The sequence below is a fragment of the Oratosquilla oratoria genome, chromosome 29 (assembly GCF_046742065.1).
Source record: "Oratosquilla oratoria isolate Oo_2021 chromosome 29, ASM4674206v1, whole genome shotgun sequence".
NCBI classification, from domain to species: Eukaryota; Metazoa; Arthropoda; class Malacostraca; order Stomatopoda; family Squillidae; genus Oratosquilla; species Oratosquilla oratoria.
This window is the reverse complement of record NC_134805.1, coordinates 53,075,140-53,093,531: the sequence shown is the minus strand read 5'-3', so window position 1 is coordinate 53,093,531 and position 18,392 is coordinate 53,075,140. Positions and strand designations below refer to the sequence as shown.

The 18,392-nt window shown below is 37.9% G+C and overlaps 1 protein-coding gene across 7 annotated transcripts in view; it reads right to left on the bottom strand.

Annotated features, from left to right (window-relative positions):
* LOC143040770 (uncharacterized) overlaps nt 1-18,392 on the bottom strand; it is a 248,847-nt gene that overhangs the window by 222,980 nt on the left and 7,475 nt on the right. For 6 of the 7 annotated variants that reach the window (XM_076212196.1, XM_076212194.1, XM_076212190.1 and 3 more), the window contains exon 2: nt 4,224-4,329. In XM_076212196.1, coding sequence (XP_076068311.1) covers nt 4,224-4,298 — 75 coding nt within the window. In that variant the 5' untranslated portion in view covers nt 4,299-4,329. Of the gene's footprint in view, nt 1-4,223; nt 4,336-18,392 lie in introns of those variants that run through there. The other variant, XM_076212192.1, reaches the window with a different exon arrangement.

Sequence of the window (18,392 nt, the reverse complement as noted above, 5' to 3'; positions counted from 1 at the left end):
GATTTTAATGTTTATTTTTTTTTATTATTATTATTTTTCTGTCACTGTCAGACATTTTAAGTGTGGCCTAGAATTTTTAGGTTCTTTTCTAATGGAAGAGCCTGGCCACTCAGTTTTACATTTGTTTCACTGCTTCATAGTTTTCGGGGATGAGTCATGTTACTGACGATTTGTGAGGAGAGGTCTCCATTCTATTATTTCTAAACCTTTGTTCTAGGTCTTACAAGTAAACCTGAGTTATTAGCAGCTACCTTATAGCTTCTATGGTGTATCATTATCAGGTTCCAGAAATTTTGTTTTTGGTTACTCTGAACTGTTTGCCAGCTAAGAAGTTTGTTAGCCACTTCTTGTCATTGTTGTGTCTGTATCCAATATATTTTTTATAATATGTGTCTAAGAAGTTAATCAATTTCCTTGTTGTCATCTATGACTACCATGACCTTTCTGTCTGGTGGTACTTACCTGTCAAATCCCTCCAGCACTCGTTATTATCTAATGAAGAACGTAAGAGGAGGATTTCACTACATGGTTATGTTGAGAAGTTAGTCTGTTGGGGGTGGTTGCTGAAATTTAACATGTTTAGTTTGGGGAGTTGTTCTAATAGTGTATTTTGTTTCTTTTTTAGTCTGCTGTTTGTGTGTTTGGCCAAAGTGGTGGTGTGCCTTCATGTCCCCTGCCACTATGTGGTTTGTTAGCAAGTTGAGAGATTGGACATATAGGATGCACCCCCCCCCCAAAAAAAAAAAAAAAAAAAAATATATATATATATATATATATATATATATAATTAAATAAAAAGAAATAAAAAAGGGGGTTGATGTGGTGGGTGGCATATAAATATTCATGATGATGTAGTATGTTTTCTTCATCTGTATTTGGATGGCGAGTTACAGAACCAGTATGTATTTCTTTAATTTCTTTTGTTTCATTGGAGAAGAATTTGGTAATGTGTATTAGTGTTATTTACCTAGTTTTATCATATGGGAAGGGAGCTGTGCTCATGGTGACCCTTCTTTGTATCTTTCAGCATCAAGTTTGTTCTTAAATTCTTTAAGTGTTTGCACACACTGTTTCCTTACCAAATTTATTCTAGGTATCCACCACTCTGTGTGGGAAGCTATTCTTTTTCAGATCTCTTCTATAATTATCCTTTTTGAGTTTCTTTTCATGTCCTCTTGTTTTTCCGTTGTCCCACTTTAATAAATCATCTCTATCTAGGATTTCCATTCCTTTCATGATTCTATAAATAGTCAGCAGATCTTCTCTTTCTCTCCTTTGTTCCAGAGTTGGTTGTTCCAATCTGGACAATCTTTGTTCGTATGTTAATTTGGAGAGTGTTGGTGCCATCTCCCATTGCTCTTTGTATTCTTTCTAGTTTCTTTATATTCTTTTTAGTACTGAGTGTCCATAGTGTTGCAGCATACTCCAATTTTGGTCTTATCAGTGTAACTAATATTTTCTTAATCATTTCCTCATACAAATAGTCAAATGCCACTTTCATTGACCTTAGTAGGTTGAAGGTTTATCTGCCTATTTTACTGATATGTTTGTCTGGTGACATGTCTTTGCTGATTATTACTCATAGTTCTCTTTCCGAGCTCACTTTCTTTACTGCTTCACCAATCTCATAATTTCTTGATATTCTATTTTTACTTTTTCCAAACCCCATTATACTACACTTCTTGATGTTAAAGTTCACTTCCCACTTTCGAATCCATTTCCAGATTTTGTCTAGATCTATCTGTAATGATTCACAATCTTTCTCTCTACTTACTTTCTTTAGTATTTTTTCATCATCTGTATCATCTATATATATGGCAAACATGATTGGAGCCAATACCAAAACTTGGGGGACACCACTTATCATTTCTTCCCAATTCAAGTATTTGCCTCTAATTACTACCCTCATTTTCATCACAGTCAAGAAGTCTTCCATCAATTCCAATAATTTTCCTCTGATGCCACCTATTGATTCTATTTTTCTTATTAGTTTTTGTGTGGTACTTTATCAAATGCTTTTTGTAGATCTAGAAAAGCACAGTTCGCCCACCCATCCCTCTCTTGTATTATTTCTATTAGTCTCGAGTAGAAGCAGATCAACTTTGTTATACATGATCTTCCTTGTCTATATCCAAATTGATTTGGATTCAGTATATTCTTTTTATTCCAATCTTTACTTTTGATAACTTTTTCACTAATTTTTGCTATTGTGCTTGTAAGGGAGACCAGTCTGTAGTTAGCTGATTTTCCTTGTTCCCTCCTTTATATTTTGGTACAATATTTGCATTTTTCCAGTCCTGTGGTACCTTTCCTTCTTTCAGTATTTAATTATATTGTATATTTTGTCAACTTGTCAATGCATTCTTTTAATATCCAATTTGTAATTCCATCCGGCCCGTGTGATTTTGTTTAAATATTCTATTTTTTGCCTAATGGTTGTATAGACTTTGTCCCACAATACTTATTGATAGAGGATTCTTTCAGTTTTGTCTCCACAATTCCCATTATGTCAGGTTTCTCTATTTCCAGATAGTCATTTAATTAATTTCCAGAAATCATACCGTCCATATTTGTGTAAGCCACTTTTAGTTTCATATTTTCTTCTCTTTTTTTTAATTTACGTTTCCATTTTTCTGATGTACCAATTTCCCAGTCTCAGATCCAATACCCTAAAAAAAAAAAAAAAAAAAAAAATTCTGTCTCTGTTCTTTTCTTGTTTCTATTGTTGGCTTCAATTCTGAGAGCCTTCTCTTTCTCTTTTTCATCACTCATTTCCTTTTTTATCCATACATGTCAGTTCTCACTGTTTGCTAGTTTAACTGCTTTCAATAGTATCTCCTCCGCTATCATTTGAGTTCTTACTTTGATTTTCAGAGGTCTATGTTGTTTTTCTTTTAAGTATTTACCTAGTTGTATTCTATGAGATGAGAGCTATGCTCGTGGTGACCCATTTTCGTATCTCTGCATCCAGTTTATTCTGTGAATTTCATCAATTTCCTTGTCAAAATTTTGCCCTTCATCTTGAATTTCTTTCAGAATTTCCTTAGATATTTCTTTTTCCACCTTTTCTGTTTGGTATTTATACACATTATGTTTTTCTTTGATACCATGGACCACTCAGCACATTTGTGCTGAGTGGTGTTTCCCATAACTGTTGTGTATGTAATGAATGTGAGTAGTGTGGATTGTGATGTTAGTATAGTTTCCTGTGTGAGAAATCAATAGGTTTTGTCTAAGAAGGATATATGTATAGTCCTTGATTGGTTTCTATTTCTCTGGCTAGAAGGTATAGGAGGGTAGGCTAGAGTACTGACCTTCATATGTGAAAAACAGAAATAAAAGAGGGGGAAGTATAGGTTGGTAGGGAAAGAGAGAGACCAGAGTGAGTTTTTGGGTTTAATCCAGAGACCAGTTACCAGCCCCTCAAAGACACAACTCCTTGTGGGGGTGGGGTATCAGGTGTTGCCTTGTAACTCAATGGCATCAAGGTCTTGGTGAAGGGTATGGTTCTTCATAAGTTGTCTTCTCCTAGTCAGTAGAACAGCATATTGCTTTAGTACCTCAGCATTCTTATTTTAAGTTGCTGCATGACACTGTTCTGTAGGGATGTCACTAAAGCCCCAGAAATAGTGCTTCCATAAAACTTATGGTCAGTACTCTATAAGGAGGAGGAGGAGGGAGGGCATGGGAGAGGAGAGGGAAGGGGAGGAGGTAGCACTTTAACATTCTCTTTTACAGTGGAAATTTATCTCCAATTATATGAAGTTGCTGCATGACCCTGGTCTGAGGGTATGTCATTAAAACCCCTGAAATATTGACTGCATAATATTTGTGGTCAGTGCTCCATGAGGAGTGGGAGAAGGGATAGAAGAGGAGAGGAAAAGGAGGGGGAGGAGGAGAGGGGAGGAGTATGAGTAGTAGTAGTAGATGGAGAAGATGGAAGTGGAGGAAGTGGAGATGGAGGAGGTAGAGACAGAAGAAGAGACACAAGAAGAGGGGAAAAGAGAGGGGGTGAGAGGGATTAAGTGGTAGTAGGGGGAAAAGAGAAGAGGGAAGGGGCAGGTGGAGAGCAGATAGACAGGGAAAAGGGAGAGAGGAAATTGAGAAGGGAAGTGTAGGAAAGGGGAAGAGAGGGGAGGGAAAAGGACAGAGAGAGAGGGGGATAGGGAGAGAGGAAGGTAAGCAAATGAGAATATGGATATGTGAAAATGAAAGTACATTACCTGTGGATGAAAGGCACAGCTGCTGACACATCCAGTGTGGTGGTTGAGGTACTGTACATTGCCTTCAGTCTGCATCTTGCCCCCACACCAGCCTCACCATTCAAACCTGAGACAAAATTTGCATTATAGCTCTTATTTCACCATCTTACATTCCTGTTTTTTCACATGAGGTCACTAGACAATTGGGATGAAGGGGAGAAAGATCCCCCCAAAATGAGAGAAATAATTTTGACAGAAAGAAATAAGGAACCAAATATTGAACATTGATTCCAGAAAATCATGTGGCCCAGACAGAATTGCAAAATGGATACTGGCCCAGATGGAATTGCAAAATAGATACTAAAAGAATGTATAGATGAACTAACAAACAAAATATATAAGATAATAGATTGCTCACTCTAAGAAGGAAAGGTACTGGAAGACTGGAAATATGCCAATATCGTGACAATATATACAGGAGGAAACAAGGAAGTTCCAACAAACTATAGACTGGTCTCCCTTATAAGTACAATAGCTAAAATTTGTGAGAAAGTTACCAAAAGTAGATGGACTAAACATTTGGACAACAATATACTAAATCTGAGACAATTCAGTTTTAGACAGGGATGATCATGTGCCACAAATTTGACCTATTTCTATTCAAGGTTAATAGATATAATGCAAGAAAGGGACAGATGGGCAGACACAAAACTAATGCATCTTACAGAGCTAAAAACTATTCAAATAGAATATTAAGTTGTCAACCCAACATCTCTCTATGTGTGACATAACACTACATCCTTGTCGGTTGAGGAAGGACGGGAGAGGACAGAAGACAGGGGTGAATGGAGAATGGTTGTATATGGAAAATGTTGTGATGCATGAGGTGGATTGGACGGGGGAATGGGGGTGCGGTAGTGTGTATGTGTGTGAGCAAAAATTTTTGACGCAGCCCGAAGGGATTTCTCCTCGTCTTCTCCTTTATATGGGGGGACGGAGAGGGGGGGTCGCTGATTTAATGAAGCGGCCTTTCTGTGGATGTGCTGTGTCTTGCGACACTGCTTCTGACCCAGGGCAGTGGACAGGGTGCAGGGATGACCCGTCATCTAGGAGGTGCTAAGATGGGAGGGAGGGTGGAGGGGTGTGGAGTGTTTTCGGAGATTAAATGGGTGGGAATGTTTTTGTGCCTTGTCCTTTTTGGCTACCCCCCTGGTAAGGGGGAAAAAAGCCTTGGTATATGTATGTATGTAATAACTATATTCAAACCTTACATATACAGGATACTCATATATGTAACACCTCCCTCTTCAAGAGAAAAAAAAATTCTTGAAGATTTTTTTTTAAACTGGTGGGAGGATACACTTACAACCTTGATAGGCAACCAGCTATCACATTGTCTTTCCCTCGTGCATGACTAGAGATGCAACTTAAAAAAAAAAAACTTGACCCAAAAAACATGGATATTTTCGCATTTTTTTTCTATATTGTTTTAAAATAACTCAGCAAGGAAAAGAACCATATTACAATAATTTTTCTATGTTAGAATATCAAATAAATCAGTATACCCCTCACTTAAGGTTTTCTATGGTGTTAGGGCACTTCCATTTTCTGTAGTTTCATGTTTTGATGTGTTTTATTTATTTTACAATGTACAGTTGCCCCACTTAGTTTTGGCACAGTTTTAAAAATGTTTCGAACAAGAATAGCAACTCACCCAGTATTCTTTTTTATTACATTTTCATGTCTGTTCATTAACATGCTTTTTTTTTTCTTTGCTAAATAGTAACTACCTTAAAAAATGTGACAAACAGCGAAATACTCAAAATGGTGTAGCAGACGACACATTTTTCTTGACTCACTAATGACATCTATCACTCTTATTTGACAAGTAATACGATTAATATATGTTGCAGAGGAGAGAGAGAACACAGGAATCCGTTCATGTATGGGCTGATTGTGCATTCCTAGACTTGCAAAAAGCCTTTGACAAAGTACCGTTCATGGATGGGCTGATTGTGCATTCCTAGACTTGCAAAAAGCCTTTGACAAAGTACCACACAGAAAACTACTAAAAAAACTGGAACACATAGGAGGAATACAGGGAAACCTACTAAAATGGATAGAGGACTTTCTGACTGGTAGAAAGATGAGAGTAGTGCTCAGAGAAAAATATTCAGACTGGAAAGAGGTGATCAGTGGAGTACCGCAAGGATCTGTGCTGGCACCAATAATGTTTGCTATCTATATGAATGACATGGATGAGGACGTGAACTGCTACATGAGCTTCTTTGCCGATGACGCCAAACTGCTAAGGAAAATAGAAACTGATGAGGACTGTGAAGCACTGCAAGAAGACCTAAATAGGGTATGGAACTGGAGTCAGAAATGGGAAGTGGACTTTAATACTAAGAAGTGTAGCATAATGGAGTTTGGAAAAAGCAAAAACAGAATATCAGGAAAATATACAATTGGAACCAAAGAAGTAAAGAAAGTAGGATCTGAAAAAGATTTGGGAGTAATTATCACGAACGACTTGTCCTATGATATACAGATTAACAAAATTGTCGGGGAGACTTACAACTTGCTAAAATCAATAAAAGTGGCGTTTACATACTTGGACGAAGACATGATGAAAAAAATATTGGTTACATTGATAAGGCCTAGATTAGAGTATGCAGCGACATTGTGGTCCCCCAGTACCAAAAAGAATATAAAGAAAATAGAAAGAATCCAAAGAGCAGCTACAAAAATGGCACCTGCACTTGCAAACCTATCATACGAGGAGAGATTGGCTAAACTGGAGTTACCGACACTGGAGCAAAGAAGAGAGAGAGGTGACCTATTGACCATCTACAGAATCATGAAAGGCACAGAGGTACTCGATAGTGAGAACTTACTTAACTGGGACAAAAGAAACACAAGAGGACATGGAAAGAAAATAAAAAAACATAGCTATAGAAGAGAACTGAAGAAAAACAGTTTTCCTCATAGAGTTTTGGACACTTGGAACAAACTGGACAATGGAATAGTATGCGCAAAAACCATTCATGAGTTTAAAAACAAACTAGACACTGCAAGATACAAAGGCGGGACATCACAAGCATAGCTCCCCTTCCCGCAAAATACAACTAGGTAAATACAACTAGGTAAATGTAGTGGTCGATGGTAGACCAACAACCACCTTCAAGCTGTGAGTGGTGTTGAGTGCAGTGACAAACTAACCAAAACTAACTCGTGTACTTATAAGTTATGTTATAACCCTATTATTAAATCAATTATTTTCATTTATTTATTCAGCAGAAAAATGTGTTGTCTGCTACACCATTTTGAGTATTTCGTTGTTTGTCACATTTTTTAACCTCTTCAGTACGGGCCAAAATCTCGCGGGCAGCATTAGCTGCCAGACGTATGATGTGTCGTAATAATACTCGCATCATAAAATATAGTCACCGCTTATATCGATCGTTCTCTCTTTCATCCGTGAATTTTTATAACCATAGAAAATGTGATGAAGACAGTTTAGAGAGTATGTTGTTACGCAGGGGCAACAATAAATATAATCAAGACGCTGATATGGCAGCCTCGCGTATCCACTTGCTCCTCATGCCGCCTACGTATGCGGCACCGTATGGAAGGGGTTAACATAACTGGATCACAAGCCCTCTGCTGAATTAAATGAAAATAATTGATTTAATAATAGGGTTATAACATAACTTATAAGTATACGAGTTAGTTTTGGTTAGTTTGTCACTGCACTCAACACCACTCACAGCTTGAAGCTAGTTGTTAGTCTACTATCGACCACTACATGCACGGATTCCTGCGTTCTCTCTCTCTCCTCTGCAACATATATTAATCATATTACTTGTCAAATAAGAGTGATAGATGTCATTAGTACAGGTAAACGTCGACTTACGATGGCCGCGACTTACGATTGTTCGACTTTACGATGACGACGACGACGACGATATGATAATTTAACCCCTTCCATACGGTGCCGCACACGTAGGCGTCATGAGGAGCAAGTGGATTCGCGACGCTGCCATATCGGCGTCTTGATTATATTTATTGTAGTCGCCCCTGTGTTTTTACATTCTCTCAAATGCGCCCTGAATCTCATTCTCTATGGTTTTCAAAATTCGCGGGTGAAAGAGAGAACGATCGATATAAGCAGTGACTATATTTTATGATGCGAGTATTATTACGTCACGTCGTACGGCTGGCATTGGCTGCTGCCCGCGAGATTTAAGGTCCGTACTGAAAATACATATTATAGTGTTTGAATATGGTAAAAAGGATAAAAATAATTAAATAAATTACTGTACATGTTTAATAGGCTATATTCAGTATCTCTGGTGGTTAATATACAGGTAGGCTAGGTACAGTGACCACGGAACAGAGTGATACACAAATTGGGGATCGACTTACGATGAAATCGTCTTACGATGGCTCTATCGAAACCTAATGCCATCGTAAGTCGACGTTTACCTGTATGTCAAGAAAAATGTGTCTGCTACACAATTTTGAGTATTTCGTTGTTTGTCACATTTTTTAACCTCTTCAGTACGGGCCAAAATCTCACGGGCAGCATTAGCTGCCAGACGTATGATGTGTCATAATAATACTCGCATCATACAATATAGTCACCGCTTATATCGATCATTCTCTCTTTCACCCATGAATTTTGATAACCATAGAAAATGTGATGAAGACAGTTTAGAGAGTATGTCATTACGCAGGGGCAACTACAATAAATATAATCAAGGCGCCGATATGGCTGCCTCGCGTATCCACTCGCTCCTCATGCTGCCTACGTATGCGGCACCATATGGAAGGGGTTAAGGTAGTTACTATTTTGCCAAAAAAAAAAATGTAAATGACCAAACACGAAAATGTAATATAAAAGAATACTGGGCGAGTTGCTATTCTTGTCCGAAACATTTTTAAAACTATGCCAAAACTAAGTGGGGCAACTGTACATTGTAAAATAAATAAAACACATCAAAACATGAAACTACAGAAAATGGAAGTGCCCTAACACCATAGAAAACCTTAAGTGAGGGGTATACTGATTTATTTGATATTCTAACATAGAAAAATTATTGTAATATGGTTCTTTTCCTTGCTGAGTTATTTTAAAACAAAATATATAAGAAAAAATGAAAATATCCATGTTTTTTTGGGTCAAGGTTATTAACCACTTCAGTACGGGACTTAAATCTCGCGGGCAGCAGCCAATGCCAGCCGTATGACGTCACGTAATAATATTCTTATCATAAAATACAGTCGCCGCTTATATCGATCGTTCTCTCTTTCACCCACGAATTTTGAAAACCACAGAGAATGGGATTCAGGGCGCATTTGGGAGAATGTAAAAACACAGGGGCGACTACAATAAATAAAATCAAGACGCCGATATGGCAGCGTCGCGAATCCACTTGCTCCTCATGACGCCTATGTGTGCGGCACCGTATGGAAGGGGTTAATTTATGTATGTAGGTTAAAGTTAAGGGATAGTGAGCAAAAAGTCAGGTAAAGTAAGCTCTGAGCCTTGATGGGTGGCGGGGAGTTCAACAGTTTCCCTCCATTACTATGTTAACCCCTTTTCCACTGTCCAAGTGGCGGATCTGTGTTTAGGCAACGTCCAGGGTCACTATGGGAAATTGGAGTGTTTAATCTTTGAAGAGTATGCTAAGATAAAAGGTAAATTTTGTAAGGTAGCCAGCCAATAGCCATACTGACCCATATACAGGGTCTAACAGATAAATCCGTACAAACTTTGAAGAGGTTTTAAGCACTTAAAAAGTAACATATGGCAATTCTGATTGTTTCCAGATACTTCCATTTGTCTAATAATTTAGCCAGTTGTATACTAGCACCAGTGCAATAAACATTAAGCAATGGAACAAGCCAAACGTTCAGCCATATGCGAACTTCGTCGCGCGGGTCACACTCCTAGCGCCATAATAAGGATGCTAAAATACTCCAGACAAACTGTTTACGATGTTTGTAAACGTTTTGATGAGACCGGCGAAGACCAACGAGCTGCTCACAAGCCCAGAAGGGGCAGAATTCTAACACCTCGCTTTTTAACTGGTCTCAAGAGAAGTGTCAATGCAAATCCAGCCTTACCATTATCAACATTGGCAAAGAAGAGAGGTGTCAGCACAATTACAATTCACAGAGCATTAAAGAAATTGGGATTAACCTCATTCTCACAAGGAAAAAGACATCTTTTGACACGAAAAATGAAAGAAATCCGCTTGACCAGGTGCCAAAAGCTGTTGAACTGGATGAAGTCGAATGGCTCAGTCATCAAGTTTTTTTCCAACGAGAAGATTTTCACGGTTGATGCAACTTTCAATAAGCGGAATGATCGCTGGATAGCCTCCTCATCCTCAGAGGTTCAACACAAGACAACGACGAAGAAACCAGCAAGTGTCATGGTGCTCTGTGTGGTGTCAACTGAGGGGGACGTCTTCACTCACTTCTTCAACAACAAGGAGAAAGTCAATGCCGCTGTCTATTGCAAAGTTCTAGAAGAGAAAATAATACCCTGGATGAAAGATAAGGCTAGTGGCAACCAGTTTGTCTTCCAACAAGACTCGGCTCCAGCCCACACAGCGAAGAGGACCACCAACCTTCTCGAAGGGTCAAATGTGCAGTTCTGGAACAAAGAGTTGTGGCCCTCAAATTCGCCAGACCTAAACCCTTTAGATTATTATTTTTGGGCGCGAATTGAGGCCAAGGCATGTGACAAGCCACACAGAAATATAACAACCCTGAAGACAGACATCAAGAAGGCTGTGGGTTCATTATCAAAGTCTGAGATCATCAACGCTGTATCCAAGTTTCGTAAACGCGTTGAAAGCGTCATAACAGCTGAAGGTGGTTACATTGAATGAAATCATTGTTCTTATTGCCTTTTCTAAATATACTGAAAATTTCATAACTCTCTGTTTATTATAACCCGAGATATTAATCTTAAAACATGTGATAAGAAGTTGTACGGATTTATCTGTTAGACCCTGTACAGTATCTACACTTGTTGCAGGCTTGCAGCATCTGACAGTGACTAAAATGGTCAATTACTTGTTTATTTTCATACTCTGTCTAATGCCTCTTTGAATAAGATAGATGCACATATGTGGAGGGATGAATAACATACTTGCACCTGTTTTTATATACTAAATATTTAATATCTGAAAAATTTGGACGAGATTAAAAAAAAAAAAAAGCATCACAATGCAGCATGACAAACACCTAAATGATACTCCTACAAAAACAAACTCCACCTGTTTAAGTGGAGGTTCTTATCTTTAAATTTGTTGAGGTACTTCAAGGGATGGTGGTCTGTGAAAACAGTTACCTGGGCACCAACAGGAATATACACAGCAAAATACTTAAGTGCTAAGACAATAGACCATAATTCCTTTTCAATGGTACTGTACTTTAACTGGGCCATGTTTAATTTCTTACTAAAGTAACCCACGGGGTGTTCCACCTTATTTTTAGTTTGTAACAAAACTGATACAACCCTGATGTTACTCGCATCACAATACAGATGAAATGGCTCTGAGAAATCTGGGGCTTGCACCACAGGGGTAGTACACAAAACACTCTTAGCTTGAACAAAAAATGGAGCTACATCCCTCAGTCCATTGGAACTTTGTTCCTTTCTTAATGATAGCCACTCGTTGTGGGTTCACACGATACGGGGCTTGCTTGATGAGCTTTGCATCTCCCACATCCACGTCATGCAGTGTCAGGTTGGTCTTTCCAGGGGCATCCCAAAAGATCTCCTGGTATCTGCTCAGCAACTTCAGTAGGTCCTCTCACTGCTCAGCCAAAAGATGACCCAGCTTGTCCACCACCTGTGGCCACACATCTGCATTCGCCTTCCACGTCATCTCGAAGGTGGGGGCGATTAAGTCCTTGTCTTCCTCAGGCACGATGGAGACAGTACCCACACTACTGCCAGACTCTTCCACATCACTCTTGTTCCTCTCCTGGTATGCTTTTAGCATACCGAGGTGACACAATTGTTACTTCCGTCTCCTATCAGGAGTAGCACTAACATAGTTCAGTTCCCTAATTTGTTTCATCACTTTATATGGTTTGCTGAACCTTGCCCCTTGTTTAAACTCTTGCATTTTCACCTTCATGTCATAATTTTGTTTCATTCGCTCTTGAACACCTTGTAAGGTTTCTCTAGCCCTCTGCCAACATAAGGTCAACCTATTCCCCATTTCCTCCACTGACATTATCACTCTTGGAGCACCCTGTTGTTCCAAGAGACACTCTTTCAGGACTTCAAGAGGTAACACATTGTCCAAACACCACATCGAAGGGTGAGATGCCCAATGATTCATTAGGTACTTAACACACAGCGAACAACAAACATAGAAGGGCTTGATCACATCCTGCATTACTCTCTAGGCACCATTTCCTTAGCATACTCTTCAACCCATACAGTGTTGGAGCCAAAAGATTTTTTCTATTGCTTAAATCAACTCAAAATTATGTAAAACCAACTCGGTCGATTTTTCCGAGATATACATGCGAAAGTTTGGTAGAAAATCCGTAAACTTTCTCTCACTCCTCATGCGGGTTGAATGAGCTTGTATTTTTCGGGGAATCATTAGAATTTCAGAGAGTGAAGGAATGTTACATTTATGATGTTTCAAATCAATGTACAGTCACCCAAATAGTCTGACACTTATGGAAAACATGTTTATAAATAGTTTTTGTGGATTTTTTTTTGCAAATATCTATCAGTCATGTGGTAAATTTATTTTTCTGTATTTTTTTTTTTATTTTTTTTTTATAATTTCATGGAGGATAGGTGATTGTGGTGTTTCTTATTGTTTTGGTAAATGTTTTAGTAGGCATCCATCACACCATTATTGCCCGGCCACATTTTGTATTATGCGTTTATTATGAAAATTGGCAGTGCAAAATTGCCAGTTCTATATGTCTGAATATGTACTAATAGCACCTGCCTAACTGTCGAAGTACAACTTCACCTCCTTGTACTCTGTTTCGTACACCAGTCGCCTAAAATACTACATCCTCTCCGTTGCACAATTGACATCTTTTCATCCAAAGTAATAACTATATTCAAACCTTACATACGGTATATAGGATACTCATACATGTAACACTCTGCTCATGTCCAAACCTCTCTTTGTTGGTTCACTTTTTCTTTCTCCATTTTGTGTATTTAATACACTATTTACTTGAAACTTATTTTACCATTACAGTCACTCAATAAACACAACTGCAGTGAGGCCTCTCATTAACGGACGTTAATTAGCTGTATCTGCGGTGTTTTCGGTGTTTTTGATGCTGTTGTTTAGTGTATGCAATCACTATGCCACCCAAAAATCACTCCAAATCAACGGATTATTCACATCAACGGACACCATTACCCCCCTTTTAGTCCGTTAATGAGAGGTAGTACTGTAGGTGTTTCCTTTTGTTGTTATCGAAAAAGCGCTGTACAAGAGCTCGTTTTCTAGCTGTTCGCCCATGTCTGTGTCTGTGTGTGCATTTACCTAGTTGTATTTTATGGGACGAGAGCTATGCTTGTAGTGACCCACTTTTGTATCTCTCTGCACCCAGTTTGTTCTTAAAATCTTGTGTGTGTGTATTTACCTAGTTGTATCTTACGGGAATGGGAGCTACAATCGTGGTGTCTTGCCTTTGTATCTCTCAGTGTCTAGCCTGCTCTTAACCCATTCAACTCCGATGACAAGATGTCTTGTCATTTGGTCAAATAAAACAAAAAATCATAAAACACCAAAATGTTTGATCAAACACCAGAAAAATATGACGTCAATCCTCGCTTCGCTCGCAGCGAAGCGAGGACTGACGTCATATTTTTCTGGTGTTTGATCAAACATTTTGGTGTTTTATGATTTTTTGTTTTATTTGACCAAATGACAAGACATCTTGTCATCGGAGTTGAATGGGTTAAGTTCGTATATGGTTTTTGCACACACTATTGTTTCATCCAGCTAGTTCTAAGTGTCCAACACTATGTGGAAAACCATTTTTCTTCAGATCTCTTCTATAACTATCCTTTTTGAGTTTCTTTCCATGTCCTCTTGTGTTTCTCTTGTCCCAATTTAGTAAGTCCTCTCTATCAAGTATTTCTGTGCCTTTCATGATTCTATAGATGGTCAGTAGGTCACCTCTCTTCTTTATTCCAAAGTTGGTAACTTCAATTTAGCCAGTCTCTCTTCATATGACAAGTTTGAAAGTGCTGGGGCCATTTTCGTGGTTGCTCTCTGGATTCTTTCAATCTTCTTTATATTCTTTTTGGTACTGGGTGACCATAATGTTGCAGCATACTCCAGTCTAGGCCATATTAATGAGACTAATATTTTTCTAACAATTTCTTTGTCCAAATAGGTAAACTTCACTTTTATTGATCTTAACAAGTTACAGGATTCTCCGACAATTTTGTTTATTGTTTACCAGAGGACAAATCATTTGAGATAATTACTCCCAGGTCTTTTTTCAGATCCCACTTTCTTTACCTCCTTAGTTTCAATTGTATATTGTCCTGATATTCTTTTTTTACTTTTACCAAACTCCATTATGCTACATTTCTTAATGTTGAAGTCCACTTCCCACTTCTGACACCATTTCCAAACAGTGTTCAGGTCTCCCCGTAGTGATTTGCAATTAGTTTTGGTTTTCACTTTCATCAACAATTTGGTATCATCTACAAAGAAGCTCATGTAACATCCCACATCATCATCCATGTCATTCACATAAATAGTGAACATTATTGGAGCCAATACAGATAATTGTGGGACTCCACAAATCACCTCCTTCCAACCTGTGTGGTACTTTGTCAAAGGCTTTTTGTAAGTCTAGGAAAGCACAATCAGCCCATCCATCCCTTTCTTGTATTATATCTATTAGTCTTGAGTAAAAACAGATTAAATTTGTGGTACATGATCTTCCCTGTCTGAATCCAAATTGTCTTGGGTTTATTATATTGTTTTCTTCCAAGTGTTTTACCCACCTATTCTTGATAATTTTCTCACAAATTTTGGCTACAGTGCTTATTGGGGAGACCAGTCTGTAATTAGTTGGTTCTTGTGTCCTCCTTTATATATTGGTACAATGTTGGCATTTTTCCAGTCCTTTGGTATTTTTCCTTCTTAGAGTGAGCAACTTATTATGTTGTATATTGCATCCCTTAGTTCTTCTTTGCATTCTTTTAGACAAAAGAAACAATATAGATTTAACATATCTATACCTTGCAAAAGCTTTTGATACTGTCACCCACGAAAGACTACTTATTAAATTAGCTTCACATGGAATAAGTGGTAGCCCATTAAGTTGGACTAGTACTTGGTTGAATGCTCGAAAACAGAGAGTTATTCTAAATGGCAAAACTTCTAGATGGAAAAATGTTATGAGTGGAGTTCCTCAGGGTACCATTCTTGAGCCACTCCTATTCTTAGTATAAATGATACAGACCATGGACTAAAATCTATTATCTCCAAATTTGCTGATGATACAAAATTGTGCAGAATGGCAAATGATCACTTAAACCAATTAGATATTCTAGAAGATTTAGATAAACTACAGCATTGGTCTCAATAGTGGCTAATAAAATTTAACACATGAAATGCAAGGTTATGCACATGGGTAAAAATAACAGTGAGTACGATTACAAGTTATTTGGAAATTTGTTAACAAAAGTGGATAGTGAAAATGATTTCGGTATAATTATTGGTAAAAATCTCAGCAAATAAGATTGCATGATCTTTTGATTTCAAAAGTCCATCTCTCATTAACAAGCTATATAAATCATTAGTTTGTCCATATTTAGAATATGCCGTTTCTGTATGGTCACAGAATCTCATTGAAGACATTGACAGATTGGAAAAAGTACAATGGCAAGCCACAAAATTGATTCCAAATATAAAAAATAAATAATACAAAAATTAACAAAAACATATGAATCTGTTTTCTCTAAAAAAAAAAGCATAGATTCAGAGGTGACTTAATACAAATCTTTAACCCGACTTAGGTAAAGTGGGGTCAGACAGACCCCATGATTTTTTGTTTTTTACTTTTAATATACTAATATATTGCATATAGATATGTTCTCCCATATACCTTCTTGACGAGTGGAGTAGTTTAAGGGGGTGATAGGGTCATTCCTGAATCTTGCTCTATATAAGCTTTATAGAGCTTTTGGGCCTGTCAGACCCCACTTTACCTTAGGTGTGAGTAGCATGGGATTGATTAGACCCCACTTTACCTGAGGTTTTTTCATGTCATATAAATGTTTTATCATTTATACTTATGGATAAGAATTTCTTCTTTTTTATAATTTTTTTATGACTGATGTGTTGAATTTTGTTTGTTTTCGATGGTGATGGTATTATTTGGAATGCATCGTAATTGTGTTGACTAGGGAATCATAGTTTTATATTCATTATCATTTTTTTTTTTTTATGTTTGTAGTTATTCAGGGTAACTATTGCCTACACTGCAAAATACCAGTGTGTCAGGAACATTCAACCCCATCTGCAATGACTGCAATTAGATTCTTCAGTATCACAGTCAAAATAATTACCTCCAATTTTTTTCAGATTTTATGGTATATGAAACATATTTATTGTTCATAAATATTATTAATATTTGTGAAATTAATGTTGCCACAAACTATGATACCCTTTGTAAGGTGAAAGCATGTAAATGTAAAATGATTGTATGATTTTACCAAATTGGTTATTTTTATTTTACTTTTTCGTGGGCAGTAATATACTTCGAGTTCAAAGATAATTAAATGTTAGTTCAATTCTTCTCTTATGGCCGAATATATTTTATTTCCAAAGGGCATCTCCCCCCCTCAAATTAATTTTTTTCTTACTTTGTTAACATTTTCTTTGTTACCTTTTCCATTGAGTTATATTGATGTGTAACTTTTCTCCACAAATTCTATCAAAATTAAAATGATCACCATTTGCCCGCAGCAATGCGCAGGTAATTTGGCTAGTTTAGAGATAATCTTCCATAAAATCCAAACCCCTGGCCCAATTGACATACAACTTGGCACGTGAAGGTTTTATGGGTCAACAAATCATCTGAGCATGTCAAAAACAATCCTTTTATACTATTCTTACTAACACCTATCATGTTGCTATGGCAAATATTGTCACTTTAGAGATAATTGTCTCTAAATTGACAATATTTAAGCCTTTTCCAGATCCATAAAAGCCAAAAAACAACCTTACCTTTTCCTATAGCTTTCTCACATATCTCTTACCACAAAAATCTGATCTACACAACCTCTACTTGTCCTAAATCCTGTTCCTCATCAATTACTCCTGCTGTAACTCTCCTAATCCTCTCAATCAAGATCCTCCTGTAAGCCTTCCCGTCTACACTTAACCCCTTCCATACGGTGACGCACACGTAGGCGTCATGAGGAGCAAGTGGATTCGCGACGCTGCCATATCGGCGTCTTGATTATATTTATTGTAGTCGCCCCTGTGTTTTTACATTCTCTCAAATGTGCCCTGAATCCCATTCTCTGTGGTTTTCAAAATTCGCGGGTGAAAGAGAGAACGATCGATATAAGCGGTGACTATATTTTATGATGCGAGTATTATTACGACACGTCGTACGGCTGGCATTGGCTGCTGCCCGCGAGATTTAAGTTCCGTACTGAAGTGGTTAACAAGCTAATCCCTCTGAAACTACTACACTCACACTTGTCCCCTTTTCCCTTGTAAAGTGGAACTATACAGGCACTCCTCCAGTCCTCCGGCACTCTACCCTCTCTCCAGCAAACATTAAATAAGCTCACCAGCCAGTCCACCATCACTGTACCTCCTTTTTTTAGACATTCTGTATGGTATCCATCCAGACAAAGTGCCTTACCTGCTTTCATCATCTTAACCCCTTCCATACGGTGCCGCACACGTAGGCATCATGAGGAGCAAGTGGATTCGCGAAGCTGCCATATCGGCGTCTTGATTATATTTATTGTAGTCGCCCCTGTGTTTTTACATTCTCCCTAATCTGCTCTAAATCCCATTCTCTGTGGTTTTCAAAATTCACGGGTGAAAGAGAGAACGATCGATATAAGCCGTGACTATATTTTATGATGCAAGTATTATTACGACACGTCGTAAGGCTGCCATTGGCTGCTGC